The 17528-nt window shown below is 39.2% G+C and overlaps 3 protein-coding genes across 3 annotated transcripts; 1 reads left to right on the top strand and 2 right to left on the bottom strand.

Moving 5' to 3' along the window:
• Positions 1-85: 85 nt before the first annotated feature.
• LOC109101924 (myb-related protein B-like) lies at positions 86-10465 on the bottom strand. Its single transcript, XM_019115279.2, has 15 exons — positions 10194-10465; positions 9482-9578; positions 8845-8916; positions 8601-8693; positions 7732-7952; positions 6928-7060; positions 6793-6849; positions 5992-6183; positions 3274-3546; positions 2685-2827; positions 2500-2599; positions 2269-2379; positions 1856-1972; positions 1620-1772; positions 86-882 (listed from the first exon to the last, which is right to left on the bottom strand). Exons 1-15 carry the CDS (start codon positions 10211-10213, stop codon positions 754-756), a joined length of 1911 nt encoding a protein of 636 aa, XP_018970824.2. The 5' UTR covers positions 10214-10465; the 3' UTR covers positions 86-753.
• Positions 10466-10762: 297 nt separating this feature from the next.
• On the top strand, positions 10763-11639 carry LOC109056449. The gene is made up of 2 exons (XM_042765876.1): positions 10763-10895; positions 10998-11639. Exons 1-2 carry the CDS (start codon positions 10871-10873, stop codon positions 11600-11602), a joined length of 630 nt encoding a protein of 209 aa, XP_042621810.1. The 5' UTR covers positions 10763-10870; the 3' UTR covers positions 11603-11639.
• Positions 11640-11748: 109 nt separating this feature from the next.
• Positions 11749-16730, bottom strand: LOC109056439 (intraflagellar transport protein 52 homolog). The gene is made up of 9 exons (XM_042765766.1): positions 16693-16730; positions 16445-16532; positions 16231-16360; positions 13898-13991; positions 13732-13810; positions 13504-13612; positions 13271-13416; positions 12591-12733; positions 11749-12249 (listed from the first exon to the last, which is right to left on the bottom strand). Exons 1-8 carry the CDS (start codon positions 16728-16730, stop codon positions 12689-12691), a joined length of 729 nt encoding a protein of 242 aa, XP_042621700.1. The 3' UTR covers positions 11749-12249; positions 12591-12688.
• Between the last annotated feature and the right edge of the window lie 798 nt (positions 16731-17528).

Here is a 17528-nt window from a genome sequence, read left to right as displayed (position 1 = left end):
CAAGGTAATTAACTAGTTCAATTTTCCTGAAATTTAGAGACTATTATTTTCAATATGCTAGTTACAGGAATTTATGGTCTAGGTGTTACCATCAAGACTTCCAACAGCAGTTTTATTTTTCTTTTGTAGCATACAGTAGCCTACCTTTCTTTTTCAGAAAAATAAAAAAATAATAAAACAAATCATGTTTTCATGTTTCTATGCACACTGAATTAAGGCCTTATCCTGAGGTCCTAAATGTTATTTTACAACATGTTGACCCTCCTAAAGTCAAGGAAAATGTCATCCTATTTCTTTTAATACAGACTGTATATCCAGCCAGTACATCACATGAGCCGAGTCTAGCAGATGTGTTTTTCTTACACAAATGCAGAGAATGTGACCAGAGCACAAAATACTGAGATCCCTGAACAGTAACCTGATTATTTACTTGGCTTGGGATGTTCGCCCTTTTATATTTGCAGCAAAATGCTTGCTGCCACATCAAAAACAGGCTGACAATACATAAATAAAACAAAATAGCAATACACTTATTATACATGGTTAAATGAAGTAAAATGTTGCTCTGAATGTGCTAATATGCCACAGAAAACAGGACAAAAGTATTATCAGCATTCAAGTCTGTTCTGGAACAAGTAATTGGTTTCATATTCTACATGACATTTACACATTTTTTTTTTCAACCAACACAAATTTTACACATTATGCTTTGTAAAAAAATCTCCAGAAGCTGCACTGGGACTCGGCGTGGGATCAGGAAAGAATGAGCGCTCGGTTTGGGGCATGAGACTTTAGAGAGCGAAGGTACCGCCTTGCTTTCTCCGTCATGATCAGCTGGTCCTTCGTCCGTCCACAGACCACCGTTTCCCAGACTGGAGACATCTATCAGAAGAAGAAAAGGATAAGGATATCAGGATTTAATTACTGTTGCTGACAATTCAACAGTAAAATTATTTTATTGTTAAATAATCATGTGGTAATGCCTATATTTGTCTAGTGAAAACACTTTATTTACAGAAATAGTTCACCCCAAAAAGAATATTTTGATGAAAATGTGTCTCCCTCAGTCTATCACAGACGTGGATGAGTTTGTTTCTTCATCAGGTTTGGAGAAATGTAGCATTGCATCAGTGTCTCAGCAATGGATGCTCTGCAGTGAATGGGTGCCGTCAGAATGAGTCCAAACAGCTGATAAAAACATCACAATAATCCACTCCTGTTTCTTCATAGGGTTTGGAGAACATCTGGAGAAGACAAAAGCTCTCATTCTGACGGCACCCATTCACTGCAGAGCATCCACTGCTGAGACACTGATGCAATGCTACATTTCACCAAACCTGATGAAGAAAAACTCATCTACATCTTGTATGGCTTGAGGGTGACACATTTTCAGAAAATGTCAATTTTTGGATGATCTATCCCTTTAACAACACATAACCAATGTCTGTCATCAGTGCATAAAGAGTTTTGCATAATAACACACTTAACAGTTATGAACTGAGCCAAAACTAAAGGATGACTAAAAATAATAGTGCTGTGTTTTTTTTTTTAATTATTTATGAATGTAATTTATTTAATCATGTTTGTTTTGTAAACGTGTCTGATGTAACAGCACTTACAGGTAACGGAGGACTCTGTTTCAGTGTCGGAGGCACAGGTTTAGTGGGCAGCCCACTCTCATTCGGGCCAAGAATAAATCCTTGATCCAACACGTTCTCTTCCTTCTTCACTCCACAGGAGGACACGAGAGGGAGCGACCGCGCCATCTGAGCCTGGGGTTTCAAAACACAAAACATGCTTTAAATCTGTTCGGTGACACCGGGCAAACGCAAGCCCGTCGCTCCGGTTTCTGTACCTTCTGGCTGGTTTTGACCATGTGTTTAATTTGCTGCTTTCGTGCAGCAGCAGTCTCACTGCAGTCAATGACATCCAGAGCCAAAGACTTGCGCACTTTCTTCATCGGCGGCCGGTACTGTTAAGAGACACAAATCATTCAATATAACCGCAAACTGGCAAATAAACAAGTAACTTTTGTTTTATGTATTTGGATGTTTTATGCCATGTCAGCATTTTATGCCACTTTCAAAATATATATAAAATAAATGAATAAAATTTAATTGGTCGATAAATCACTAATAAACATTAAAAAGGAAAGGTGAAAAAAACATATCTGATATATATGATAAATGGTCCATCAAGCATAAAAAACAACAATAATCCAGAAACAGCTTGTACATGATATTATTTGTTCTCCGTGTGCCGTCTTACCACTTGCTTGCGTTTCTTCTCTGTAGGAGTTTCATCTTCTACTATCAGCTCGATTCCTGCCTCACTGCGCAACATTTCTTTAAGGTCTTCCTCCAAATTTGGGGTCGGAGGTAAGAGAACCAAAAGAGAGACACAAAAAACTCTATCAAAACTAGAATATCAAACAGGAGGTTGAGCATCAGGGAGTTGTATGTGAGATTTAAACACCACAATAACAAGTAAAACTCTCACCAGGGGCCGCAGAGGGCCGTATTTCTCCAAGGCGTTTTTAAATGGAGTGGGGGTCCGGGGAGTCGTGTCCAGATCAGATTTGTGATTTGGTGTGATAAACCTACAGGAGCACAAATGAGAAGTTTAACAGTGACATCTGAACTCAAACAATGTGAATAAAGCTCTCTGTGAAGGCTGAGACGCACAAAGAGTTCTCCTTCTGCGTGAGCGGGGTTTTGTCCCGGTGCAGGGGGGTCGAGACGAGGGCCTTCTGGCTGCAAACAGGAGTCGACGTCAGAGAAGGATTCTCCAGGTCCAGCGTGTCTTGCTTGGTCCACATATTAAAGAACTGTAAAAACAGCAAAATGATAATGAAACTCTTTTACAGTAAATAAATGAGCTACTAATGAAGCCTTTCTGAATCAAACATGTTTGATGGTTTCTGTTGAAGGATTTGTGAATGGGTGTGAAAAACAGATTTATTTAGATGGCAACTTCTAGATTTTGCCTGGAAACCTATTGCATTTTTCACAAATAAAGAACTGTTATTAAATAGGAATTCGACTCTCTAACAAGGAGAGTACCCAACACAATAAGTCTGAGTGGGACACTTATTTTTTCTTCATATACTGTGCCATCAAAATAAAAGTCCTGCTTCCAAAACATAATAATAATAATAAAAATAAAAAAACTGCCAAAGATCAGGTAGTATATGGGTTGACCGGAGTGCTAACTGCTGGATCTGGACCCTATTAAGGTGTAAATGTGGCAGTGATGTGAAAGCGTGTGTGGTACCTGTGAAGGAGAGAAAGGCAGGATTTTGACCGGTGTGCTCTTGGGGGTCATGGAGTCGCTGGAGTCTGGGGAAAGGGCGATGCGGCGGCGACTGCGGCGGCTCAGGATGGACGGAGGCGTCGCCCCGCCGGGTGAGATGGGGATGAGCTCCCCTTTGCTGCCCTTGCTGAGCTCCTGCAGGGTGCTGCCCTCCAGACGAAACTGAAGCAGCTCGGAGCTCTGGCTCTCCTCCGGCAGCTCAAAGTCCGACATCGTACACCAGCCCTCCAGATCCTTGGAGAAGAAATTATTACTATTGTCAGACCATAGACTGGAAAAAAAAACATGGGCGTAGTGTCCGTGACGTCACCCCTAGGTTTCTGAAGAGCATTTTTGAAGCCCAAAGTGGGCGGAGCTGGTCTCTGAAACCACACCAACCCTGCTCGATGGTGGCGACCGTAGCGGCAATCCAGCTGTCACTCAAGTGGCCACGCCCTTAATTATGCAGAACTTTTAGACTTAATATAATTTAAATGCATTACAGTTGTCATGAAGAGGAAAAGTTGCGGAAATTAGGTTGTAACTAAAGTGGGCTGTGCCTTATTTTTTTCTGATGTGGAGTTTTTAATTTTTTTTTAAGTTGCAAAATTGTTTGTTTTGATTGGGTTTGGGGGGGAATTTTGTTTAGGTCAACACCAAAACACATGCATAAATTAACTTACACTTTTTTTTTTTATGCATAAATTACTTTTTTGTTTTTTTTTTAACCGTTTTAAAAAGGTTTGGAGTCTATATGTAGGAGATAATCCACAGCAAGTTTGGTTTGTTTTTAACGTGGTGTCAAACTTTTATTTTTTATCTTTTATTAACTTATTTTGTCTAATTTTGTGTTGAAAAGTATATAATAAATTTGATTCAAAGTTATTTAAATTAAAAATACTCAGTTTCCTAAAAACATGTAAAATTGAATTTGGATTAACCTATTAACCTGCACCTGGACGCCAACACACTGAACGCTCATTGTTTCCATACGTCAGTGTTTACGAACAGATTAAATGAAACGGGACAAAATTCATCTTTACAAACTACACATCATTATAAAGATCTAAGCCTCAAGCATCAATGACAGATCGCCGTTTTTCAATGGAAAGCTTATAAAGAATGTATTTGCTAAATTTGTGTAAGCAGTACACATCAAAACATGCATACTCAAAATGCAGTACATACCAGATTCATTGTAATAGCGAGTCATAAACACATCCACAGCTGTAAATCCTGGTTTAGTTAGAAAGGTAAGGGTCCACTGAACGACATCTCAGAGCACTTTTAGTCCAATTATGTTGCAATATGGATATAATTCCTTTGTTTACGTCTCAGTTCTTCGGGGGCAGTATTGTTTGTATCCGTTAGGGAATAACTCACGATCAGAAAACTGTGTCTTGGTAGTAAAAACAGCATGGTTTTGTAGCATACAGTGTCACAAACAGAATGAGACGATCCACCAAAAAAATGTCAAAGACAAGCGGAATATTGTATATTTGAATTCTGGCGCACTCTCATCATCTATTGGTGGCGTAACTTGGCGATCGGCTTTTTGCACAAAAATTCCTTCCTTTTTTTTTTTCTTCAACATTTTTCTTATAAGTGTGCGTGTTTTGTGGGGAATGTGGCTGTATCTGCATGATTACCATCTCTATGGCTGATAATCAGCGTGTGATAGACAGCTATCAGTGTGGATGCGGTCCATACGAATAGAGTGTGATTACTGAATATATGGGGCATCTGTATGATTACCATTTGTATTACTGGCCATCAGCACGTGATGACTGACTGTTTGAGTGTCTATCAGTGTAAATGCTATGTTTCTAGCAATCTCACGATGGAGTGTAATTGGCATACATAGTTAATTATTTTTTATTTGTCTTATTTTTATTCTTATTGTATTTTTCTAGTGCTCAAATAAAACACTTATAAGATGTCTAAGATTCTGTCTATTGTTTTATAATTGAAAAACTATACATTGGTATGTTTAATAGTTTGTAGAACCCTTCAATACATTTGGTAAATATTTTTCCTGAATATGTCGCGTCACTTTCACTTTTTCAGATTCAAAATAGAAACTCATGAGACATGTGACTTTCAACTTTTCTTGTTTGCTCCAGGACTGATTTCATGTATTTTTATATGAAAAAAAAAAAAAATCAGTGTGGTGCAATTTTTTTCAAGCACTTCAGTGTCTATAACTTAATCTTTTTGAGCATTATCAACTCTGGATGATGAAAAGTAAAGGGTCTTCTTTCCAAAGACACCAAAATTGTGTGTGTAGCACACTGAAGTAAGAAAGGTTGCAATTTTAAGTTATGTAGGGCATTTTCAGCTGCGAGGGGGTGCTGGCTAACAGGTTAAATTGATTAAAAACCTTTACAATAGTAAACCATTTTCTCAAAGCGGTACAAATATTACAATTCAATAAAATGTTTAACAGATAGAAAGCTCTGATATGTACATATCAGAAATAAAGCCATTTCTGTTAGGTATTTTATCTAGGGGTTGTTAGATCTAGAATTAAGCAAGAGGCGAGAGAGAGAGAGAGTTAGGTATATTAAGCAAGAGGCGAGAGAGAGAGAGAGAGAGAGAGTAGTAGTCAGTTTTTAGTTGTAACAAGTTGTAGTTATATCATGTGACATATGTGCTTTGATAATTACAGATAGCAGCTGTTGTTTTTAGGGTTGAACTCACCCCATCCATGAGCTCCATCACCTCCTTTAGCATGGGGGCCGCTGAGGGAGAGAGGAAGGGGGGGGGGTAAGTCGGAGACGTGGACACATTAGAGTCTCCAGCTTCACTTTTGGGGCTCGCTGGAGCTTTCGGTGTCTTGGGAGATGCAGTTCTGTGTGGAGCAGTGGTGACTTTCTCCTGTGCATCCGGATCCTGTGAACACAAGAGCGCAGGAAATGAATTTCATATGATTCCTTATTAAAGACACCGCTTTTAAAAATGAATCTCCACAACACATCGTCATACGAACAACCAAACATGGCCATCACTCACTTGTGTCACAAGCTGTAATAGTTCAAGATGAACACTAACTGGAATGAAGCAGCTTTGCTTTACTTGATTATCCAGACATCATTTTTTAGTTAAAATGTGAGGACCAAATATGATCATCAAGCGTTCGTTCGTCTCTCAATCATTGTATTGCACTGCATTTTATGTTTTGAAACTACAAAGCTTTAATCATAAAACTAAGCATTGAAATATCATCTCACTAAGACATATTATTGGGCGATATAAAGGGACGACTGATATTTAAATGTATTTTATGTAAGTATCTGCTATACCGTTATAAAGATATCCCTTAATTACATCACAAGCCATCAGAATATCATCTTACTTTATGGTCATATAACTCCAGAACAATTAACCGAGAGTCACGAAAACTTTTAGTATTTTTTTTAAATGAAGAACAGTCCTGATTAGGATGTCAAACACAGGCCTCACGCAGACTTTGAATTAAAATCATTGAAGTTTTCATTATACCCTCTTCAAGACTTCGACTGGTAATCCCTCACTGGTTCCATCATCGCAAGACTCCACCTATAAAACACAGATCAACAGAGTTCAACTACAAAGCTTCCCGATCAGTACTGTGCACTCAGAGCACTGCTGAAGCACCTGCCGCTGCCCCGTCTCCTCACTCTCCGGCTGCTGGAGCGCCTGAAGCGTCAGGTCCACACCGGTGTAAAAACCCGTCTCTACTTTACGCTTGATGGTAGAGTTCCAGTGGTTTTTGACAGCATTGTCCGTTCTGGAAAAAGAAAAATAATAATAAATCTTCTCAACTTCACAATATACCAGTCTATGGAAGTTCAATCGTTAGATAAGTCAGTATTGTGACAAATTCACAATTAGAAGAAAATGTCAGGATTGTGTCTTTATAACTCACAACTGCAAGTTTATACCTAAGAAAAGAATTCTGAGTTGAGGGATGCAAACTCACGCACTATGAAAAAAAAAAAAAAAACGGACTGTGAGATAAAGTTGCAATTATCTTTTCATTTGTATCTATTTTTTTTTTTTAATTCCATGGCAGAAACAAGCCTTTGTACAAATCAGACATGCATCAACGCTTTGAAGTGATTGTCTTCAGAAATGTTGATGTCATTTTCATTTAATCTTTCCTATAATGCCTGATAAAGTAGCATTCATGAGCGCAGCTGCTCCGATTACAGCCATAAACCGCTATTTCTGACGTTCCCAAAGTGCCTCCTGCTGGCAGAGAATTAATCTGCACTTTCAATAAGCCTGTCTGCTGTTTATATTTACATTATATACATATATATTTCCCCCAGGGGAAGTGCCGCCACACATAGAATGCAAGCCTATGGGAAACAAGAGCGTAATCCAGCCCAACTATACAAGGCTCCCCTAAAAGCCAAGCACTCATTCAGACAATGCTAAAATCTCCAGTGCGTTCACCTTCCAGGAAGCAGTTTGGCGATCTCGGCCCAGCGGTTGCCCAGCACACAGTGAGCCTTGTAGATGATGAGATCTTCCTCTGGGGTCCAGGAAGACTTCTTGACGTCTGGATTGAGGTGGTTGTGCCAGCGCTCTCTGCACTGCTTCCCGAGACGGCCCTTCAGGTGCTTGGCCACCATCGCCCACTGCTTGTTGCCGTACTTCTTCACGAGCTCAATCACCTGACACACATTTAAGAAACGCACAGTCCTCACCGACACATTTTCAGCCTCCTCTGATAGATCAGGATTACTGGGTAAGAAACCAACTGTAAAGCCCTAGAAAATCCATTAGATTTTTTTTTTTTTTTTTTGAAATTCTGTTTTTCCAGTCAGAATTTTCTTGGATTCTGGGAACAACTGTAACACTGAAAAATGTCATTAACCCACTGTATCTCAAATAAAAGCCTAGCTCAAAGTAACCACTTCACTGCTGTAGTTTCTAATAATGTGACTTAAGTTATTTTTATATGGTTGAAATTATTTTAGCTGTAAAGCAAAGCAATATCAGATTTGTATTTAGTGTTCAGTCCTACTTTTAATTTATTCGTCCAGAATTTGCCAAATTGTAAACCATTCAGCGTAACACAGTAAATTCTATTCTTATGATTAGATTCACTATTCCGTCCATGATTTCTGCATTGTTGAAATCATACATTTGTGTCACTTAGTACAAACTAAATGAGAAATTGTAAAAATGTATGTAGACTATATACCATAGAAATGTTCATGACTAAGCATTTTACTCATTTCCATACTTTTCCCAGCTTGATTAGAAGACGTTCTGGTGAAAGCACACATTTTTTTTGCGGTTTTGTCTACACACCGTACCTTCTCATCCTCCTCCTTTGTCCAGGGACCTTTGACGAGATCAGGATCCAAGACTTTGAACCAGCGATGCTGACACTGATGCTCTGATCGATTCTTCAAACAAACAACAAGAAAACCCCTCCACCGTTAAAGCCGACTACCACAGACATTTAAATGTGGAGACACAAAAGCTCCATGAATCTAAGCAAGGAGTTTCTCACGTCAGCTTTCTGAACGCATCATTGATGTGCGTTAACAGACTTACAGGTAAAACGCCAGCAATGTTTTTCCAGTCATTTGGTCCAAATTTCAGCACCAATTTCCGCAGCTTATCATCCTGAAAAATACAAACCAATAAATAAATGCATACAGCATCTTTCATTCCTGACAAATAACTAACTGATTAAAGCTGGATGCCATGCAAAAGAAAAACGGTGCATTTATTCACATATGATCAACATTCAAACAGCGGATGTTTACCATATTTCAAGAGCTCCCTGTATGTGTTGATCAGCGTTTATGGGTCTAAATATTAAGCATATATTTTATTTCATTAAGCCCATTGGAATGCCATGAAGGAGAGTAAATTGGAACAGAAATTAAATTCTGGGTGAATCATTCATGTATCTTTCCAAGTGGTGTAAAGTTGAAAGTAAATAAGAGATGTTACAGGTGTATTATATCTCAGCTTCTTTTTGAGTATTTATGGTCTTTTGTATTTAAGTGTCATAATGTCAAACAGGCTATGCACTGATTTTTTATTGTTATGAATAATCTAATCTTTTGTGCCTAAACTTCACATTGCATGAGACAAAAAGTACTTTTCTAATAGCATGCAACACATAAATCTATATTTCTGTTCAATTCCCAAAAAAACAACTACCTTGTGATTAATACCATACCTCCTGCTGAGTCCACTTCACTTTCACTTTCCCACAATCCTTCTGGTCAGCCACATCAGAGTCTGTGTCCTGACACATGCCCTCTTCCTCGTCCTCACTGTTCACACACAAACACACATCCATGTTTAGGGTTGGGCAAAACAACACTGACCACAGATCAGCAAACTCTGCCAGCTATGTGTTGATGGGACACTAACACCATTTGGCAGTGTTTTTACATCTGGTCTTGTGTTTGCCAGACAATGTTAACCAAAACCAGATGGAAAAACTCAGCATCGTGTAGATTAAATACTACTTTCAACCCTGTCAATGATCTTCAGATGTGCTTTGTGTAATGGAAAGTAACTCACCACCTTCACACACTCTCAATCTACTAGCCTTTCTGGCTAACAGTCTCAATGCATGTCAACAACGTGTAAATCTGGATTAAAAACTAAGCTATGCATCACATAGAAAAGGTCTTGATTAGTTAATAATGTTACAGTCTGTCGGTGTAATGTTGAAACTGCTCGGCTCGCGCGAGTTCCAGCTCTCTTTGTGTTTTTACATTAGGCGCGGTTCAATGCATATTTCACAAACTTAATGTCAACAAACTCTACAAACCCAGACATTCATTTAAATGCATCAGATGTGGTCATTTTCATGTCCTAAAGTAAGATTCTTTAACACAATTACACTAAACACACAAGAATAATATACTTTATGCACTTACCCGCGCGCAAACCACGACATTTCCCTAATGTTTGCCCAAAATGCACCAATAAAACAGACTTTTACGAGGACACTGTGCTGCGTGCATACAAACGCACAAACATCTGTGATGTTAATGAGTTGGTCGCGCAAATATCATAAACACTCTCATTAAGCAGCGCACGAGCACCCGCCAGCTAAACTTGTATTGCTGCGCGCCCAAGTTTCTAACTTTCTATCTCGCGCTTCTTTTTCACAGCCATTCCCGCGAGTGACGTCAGCGGACACACGCTGCGTGCGCACCATCCAGACGCAGTACGTGCGCGCTCGCAAACAGGTGAACGCGCTTCATAATAATGCGTAGGTAGGTGGTAAATTGCACACCACAAGCCAAGCGACAAAATATTTATTATGCATTTTAAACTGGACAAAATACATCAAGAAATTTTATTCTGTATGTTTTTTAATACTTTATAGTTATTAATTTATGAATCAATTTGTTTAAAATCGAATAATAATTCGAACTTTCGACAATTTCCACCATAGATATGTATTCATATCTACACATATGCATATGTATGAGTGTCCACTGCAATTATTTAATTATATAAATTATATATATATAGAACGCCTCGTGAATGAGCTAATCAAGCACAGCTATAAATGCAAGCTGAGCCTAATTAACGCCATGCTTTCCTAATGGATGCAGGACGTGACAGACCTGGTAAAGTCCTAATACATGCATTGAAAAACTGATTTTAACCTTTTACATTGAACCTAATGGAATGTTTTTAATAATGAATTCTAAACACTGCTTATTTTCTAGAGCTGGCCAGGAGTTATGAGGGCCCCTCACTGTCTGACTTTGACAGAAGCTTCTGTACAGACCGGAGTCTGTCTCTATCAGCGGTTTCAGCCGATGGCTTCCTGAGACCAAACAAAGGCATTGTGTTGGAGTATCCAGAGCCCGGCCCTGCGGCTGCACCCTGTCTGAACTACTCCACAAGTCTTTTGTCGCCTTTAGTTGCCCTCAGCAAGAACGCTCTCTCTCCAGGCAGCGCCCTGAGCACCGCGCTGAGCAGTCCAGTGCAAGGCAAGTCCTCCACACCCTACGAGAGGGTCAGGTTTCAAAAGCCTGTCCTGGCCAGCTCTCTGGACCTGTCTTGTGTTGATCTGACGACCACACATCCGTCGTGGGAAGTGTCCCTTGTTAAGGCCATAGTTGAGAGCCCAAAATCATGTTTGGAGTCCACATGGAGTCCTATTAACCAATCGGCACAGTCACTGATGTGGTCAGGAACGTCCCCTCACACAAATGTTTCAGAGGAGCTTCAGCGCTCATGGAAGGAGATGGTCAGGCAGGGATCTAATCGGTCTTCTGCAATCCCAGATCTCCGAGAGGAACAGAGCTCAACTAACTTGGCCATTTGATCGAAACCCTATTTTAGGTACGTGATCCTACTCTTCAAAAAAATCTCAACTTGAGAATTGTTCTAATATGCATTTTTTTCATTTTTATTTTATTGTTTTTTTGATTTTTTTTTTAACCTTGTACATTATTTAATTTTATGTATTTATAGAATGTATTTAATCAAAAAAATAAAGTGTTGAAATGACTTGCATCGTCAGTGTTACAAAGAATCTGTCTCTCTGTGTGTTGGGTCAAGTGTGAGCTTCATAATGCACACGACAATAACATGTTTCAAAATGTGTATTTATTTTGTTCTCGGAGTAAATGTGAGCAGTGACCATACTTTAGTGGCAATATAACGGAGACCGCTGGTGAAAATGCTTCTCTTGTGTTCTTTTCTAAATGAATAAAACGGAGCCTGTCTGCTGCTGCTGTCCTGTCCTTGGAATGCACTTTTGGACACAGGGATGTCCAATCCTGGTCTCTGAGGGCCAACGTCAAGCAGATTTTATCTCTAACCTGTAAGTTTGTAGTGAGCTTGTATTAGCTGTTTAATTGAGGGTTGGGCTGAACTCCACACAGGACAGCGGCCCTCCAGGAACAGGTCTGGACACCCCTGCTCGAGAGTCACCTGGCATTTAGATTCAGCTGACTGGCTCGCATCCATCTGGAAATAAAACTGAGCAAACATGCTAGATACAAAAATGGTTATTACACTTCCTGGAGGTCCTGCATCAATAAAACAAAAAGGAAAGCCGAACTTTTTCATATAGGTGTTCTATGCCAGATTTAGTATTTTTTATTTTTTTTATTTTCATAGTGACGTAAAGCAGTGCATAATTCTGAATGTCCGTGTCAAAGGCTGGATTTGGACTCCAATGTGTACATATCCAAATATTTCAATAGGAGAAAACAAAGCTTGTATATTTATATATATAAAAAAACTGTTATAAGAAATGTAGTGAATTCTTTAAAGCGTATGACTGAGAAAGTTCTGATGAACCACACCTGACTTTTCTTGCACATGTGGTTCCAGCTTGAGTGTCCATACTCTGTGTATATAAACCATCTCTGAAACAAGTCCAGAGATCCACGGCCAGCCTGCTTCAGTACATGTTGAACCGTGACTCTGTGGTGTCGATATCATGCTCCTGGAGGAAAGGGGAGAAGTAGCAGCTTTAGGGGAGTAACTCAGCCAAAAATGGTCATTTACTCAACCCCATGTTGTGCAAACCACATTGATGTCTGCCTTCCATCAAACACAAAAAGAGAGTTCAGGCAGAATGTCCAAGATGCTCTTTTCCATGAAAGAAATGATTTCTAGTGATGGTTGTTTTTAGAGCTTGGCAGTATAAATTACCAACAAAGCACCATATAAATATCTCTCCCAGTCTATTTAATTTATTCTCTCTAGTCTTTTGATGGCACAGATTAAAATTTACTTCTAAAACGTAAGTTTTTTTTAAAGTGACGAAGGATTCGAGACTACGTCTTCTTGGTCCTTCTCTGAGCATGGCAAAATAAATTACGATCCACTTCCATTGTGTGGAAAAGTGCAGCTCCTTTTCTTGTTTAACAGAAAGAAAAATCATGTAGGTTTGAAACCTGTGGGTGCACAAATGATGATTTCACTACATTAAAGGCTAAATGAATGGTCAAATAGAAATGTTTCTGCAAGATCAACTCACTTCACTGAGCTTCTTAAACTCCACCACCTGGAAGACGACGTGTTCAAGAATGTGCTTGGCATCTCTTTTGTCCTTGTCTAGCTTCCCTGTCACTCCTAGGATGTCTCCAGATTTCCGCACATAAAACTCCAGATCATCATCGGTACCTTACAGAAGACAAGACGTCAGAAACCACTCAAACTAGAAACAGTGACAGTATTAGAACCGTCTCTGAACGAATGCTAGAAACTCACATTTATTTGAGAGCTGAGCCAGCCTCACTTTCTCCGAAGGAAAGGTCTCATCGAGGTCAGAGAGGTCAGGCTTGGGTGGGGGAAGGTCCCTGAAGGCCGGCTGAAGGACCTGAACACAAAACAAAGCCTCAGTGATTCAGAGCATCTACAAACAGACCCATCAACAAGAAGGCAATCTATCTGTGAACCGCACAGAAAACAGCAGGGAAATCAAAGCAAATAATTCACCGATTTGATAGAGCACAGAAAAGATGATGTGTTTTTGTAGGCCAAGATCCAGGAATGAGTTGCGTCACATGAAAAGCCTCTTCATGAAATGTTAACTGAAGGAAGTTCTAGCTCCAGGACTGAGGGAAGAGCGTTTGTGTGCAGCTTTAGCAAAGACATGTCAAACAGAGACGTGAAATCTGGCGGGTTCTCGTCTGCCTCCCGCAGACACACCCTCAGACGCTCGGACAGACTTCCTGTGTCCGGCAGCATGGTGTAGTCTGTGATCTGGGAACACATGAAGCCAGTGTACACAGCCCTGAAGCATGACCTGTGCTGTCAGGCAGATGAAGCCTGTGTAGATAGAAGTTTGGAGTGAGGTGTGATTGCTTTTTTGTAATGACATTAAAAAGTTTTATGTTGTTAATATTTGTATAGATTTCAAATAAACGCTTTGTATTAATGAAAAACGGTGTTCAACATTGATAATAATCAGAAATGTTTCTTGAGCAGCAAATCATCATATTATAATGATTTCTGAAGATCATGTGACACTGAAGACTGGAGTAATGATGCTGAAAATACAGCTGCGCATCACAGAAATAAATTACAGTTTACAATATATTCACTTAGAAAACAGCTGTTTGAAATTGTAATAATACTTCACAACATTACAGCTTTTGTTGTAGAAATAAATGCAGCCTTGGAGATTCTTTCAAGACATAAAAATCCAACTGAGCCCGAACTATTGAATGATAATAAAAAAATAAAAAGAACTAGCTGAACCAGGTTAAGCAGGTAACAAGCGCTCAGCTCTGGGTCCTCTGCGTCTTCTGGTTGAGAGGAGTGCTATCAGCTGTAAGCCACTGGAAAACAACATCCTGGAACACACACATCATATTATATTAAAGTACATTCCATTCTGAAACAAGAACTCAATAAAACAACAATTTTTTGAAGGAAAGGCGAGTGCTGTTTGCCCGTGCAAAACTCACTACCACAATCCTAAATCTGCGGCACGCTAGACTGAGCTCACAGAATTTCAGCGTTAATATGACATCAGGCTCTCTGGCATGATAAAAAAAAAAATAATAATAGTTATGTTTTAATTTGTATGCGTATCAATGAAAGTCTTTGGAACGAAATATGTAGCGATTGGCCAATAAGAGAGTGTTTTTAACACTTTGCTGTGTTTCTAAGGTGTTCTTTGTGGTTAACTTGCCATCATTCTGGACCAAATATATTCATATTCCAGCCTTAAGCCATATTATTTCAGGAATCACCCATGTTCAGTGCAGGATATGAGCGGAAGGTTAGGGGTAGTGGTTGGAGCGATAGTAAAGCAATACTAATTTGATCACACTCTGAACAAACCTCCAGCTCTACACTTTCATCAACAGAAACAGGGACGTTTTGCAATAGCAGCTGAATATCTTACCATTATTCTACTATTCTCCTCCTTGTCCAGGTACTGGTCACTGAACATGTGACATGAGCCCAGAACTGCCAGCTTGCCAGCCTTCGTGTTAAAGCACAGAAGATGCGCAGTGAGTTGAACACAGGTATGACAGTTTGGGAGAGTTCGTGTTTGTTGAGCGGCATTAGTGTTAAGGAGAAGAAGGTTGGCTTTGTGTTGAACACAGGTAAGACCGTAAGGATATACGAATGTAAGTGCCCTGTTTAATCATCAAATAAGAACCCATTATTTAACTAGAAAATTAACTAGAGGTCACACCTCAGGCATTGTAAACAACATAACCAGAACATTCGGCTCGAGCTTACTGTGAATCATTCCCTGTATTTTCTTCATCAATCAACCCAGCGGCACGACTGATCTCCCTGAAAAAACACACAAGTCCTTTGAATTCTGCACAGACTGGTTTGTTTCGATGCAGTCTCTACACAAATCCAGAGAGAAACATTTGAATACACAAACCTGTTCAGAACGCCACTGGACACTAGCGCTTCTTTGGGATGGAAATATTTGTGATAGACATTTCTTATCACTGCATCTGGAAACCCAATCCAAAAAAAGTCTAAACTTCAGACACTTGAACGTACCTCTTTTCAGATGAACACATTTTAAATTCAAGTTTCTGATTTATGCAAGGCACAAAATAAAGAAAGCCAAGGTGGTGGAGGCATCCTGACATTGTAGTGAAGAAAAACAGTGACATAATGCGACAAGATATTAAAATAAAAGAAAAAAGATTAAAAAGAAAAAGTTTTGTACCTTAAAAAAATGATTAAGATGTGTCCATGCAAATGTATTCAAGGCTTAAGGAAAATATTTTATTACTTTTTACACCATCTGAAATTTTAGTCATCAAAGCAAAAGGTTTATCTAAAATGGTATATGTGTGTGTGTGTGTGTGTGTGTGTGTGTGTGTGTGTGTGTGTGTGTGTGTGTGTGTAAAAAAACAACATATAGAAAGCTAGATGTATTCTAAGACCCAAAAACAGCAGTAAACAATATTTGCCGTAACATGAAACTTTTACAATGAAACAATACACTCTCACCATTGTTAACCATAATGCCATACTCTTCCAGAAGGAAGTTGATATTAGTGTCGTATTTCAGTTCTCCTCCTTCTCGGAGCATCACAAGAAGACCTCCACCGCTGTCCAGACGCTGCTTGAGAAGCTCCAGCTGGTCAGCACAGCAGATACACAGCCATTTAAAGCCACTCTTTCAGCAGCTGTACTCGTCTGTATTTCAGCTGCAGAGTCTCACGTCCGCAGCGGTGAACTTTTCTCGAGGGCCTGCAGTGATCCATAACTTGACTGCTTGGAGTTTCTCCGAGGTCAGCTGCTCTGTGATGCTGCAGAGCATGCAGAGTTTAGTAATGCACACTGTTCATTCGTTTCGAACGGCTATTTTAGCTTGTCTGCTAATCAAACTGAACGATTGTGATATAGATGGGCACATCTCCAGCAGTACTGTGCTGAATAAATCTCCTTCACACCTGTAAACATGTCTACGTGAGCCATTTAAGAAGCTTCACCTTTGAATCTTCCATGGTGCTCTTAATCTCTTCTGCAAGGACTTGTATCAATTTTATATACATATATGTAAATTTTCAGGTCAGAAACCTCTTTTTTATGTTTTGCTTGCCGATTTGCAGCATTACAGCATTACTTTGGCACTATCTTTAACTCGTGTAACGAGAAAGCTTTAAAACAATTGAAATTTGTAAGTCTTTTAATCTTTTCATTTGATGTGATCTTTTGTGATTAGTTATATACCCGTCTTGTACCCTGTAGTATGTTTTTTCTTCTCTTTTGTATTTTTTATTTGTTCTGCATTGTAACTGCTTTTTTCTGTCTATATAATGCCATATATAGCCAGTCTCATTGTTTCAGTTTTAGAGAGCCTCTCCTTTTCCCGGTTTATATTTATCTTTTTGAAAGTCAACTGTGCCAGCTAAAAGAGGAGATGCACTACGTGGCCAAAAATGAACCATCATACAGAAAATTCACATATCAGCTTTGGGGGAAATTAAACTGGGTTACCTTTTTGTAATACTGACGCTGTAAAATAAACAATGAGGGAGAACACAACAAAATCAGATTCTGAAAAAGGAAATTATAAAGTACCATCCAACAGAACAGTCTTGCTTGATTCTGCCATTTTGCGGTCATGCTGCTAATTTATTTCCGTTTCTCATTTAAGTTAATAATATTGTCAATTGTAGTAATTTCAAACTATTTTATTTAGCTCAAATATCCCAGCAACAACCAGTGTAAACAATTCTAAGGACGTTTAGATGAATAATTCCAATTGCTAATGACATAAGCTCTGAAGCACAGGGACACAA

Source organism: Cyprinus carpio, chromosome A11, assembly GCF_018340385.1.
Source record: "Cyprinus carpio isolate SPL01 chromosome A11, ASM1834038v1, whole genome shotgun sequence".
NCBI lineage: Eukaryota > Metazoa > Chordata > Actinopteri > Cypriniformes > Cyprinidae > Cyprinus > Cyprinus carpio.
The sequence above is the reverse complement of the archived record's forward strand: the minus strand, read 5'-3'. Positions and strand labels throughout refer to the sequence as shown.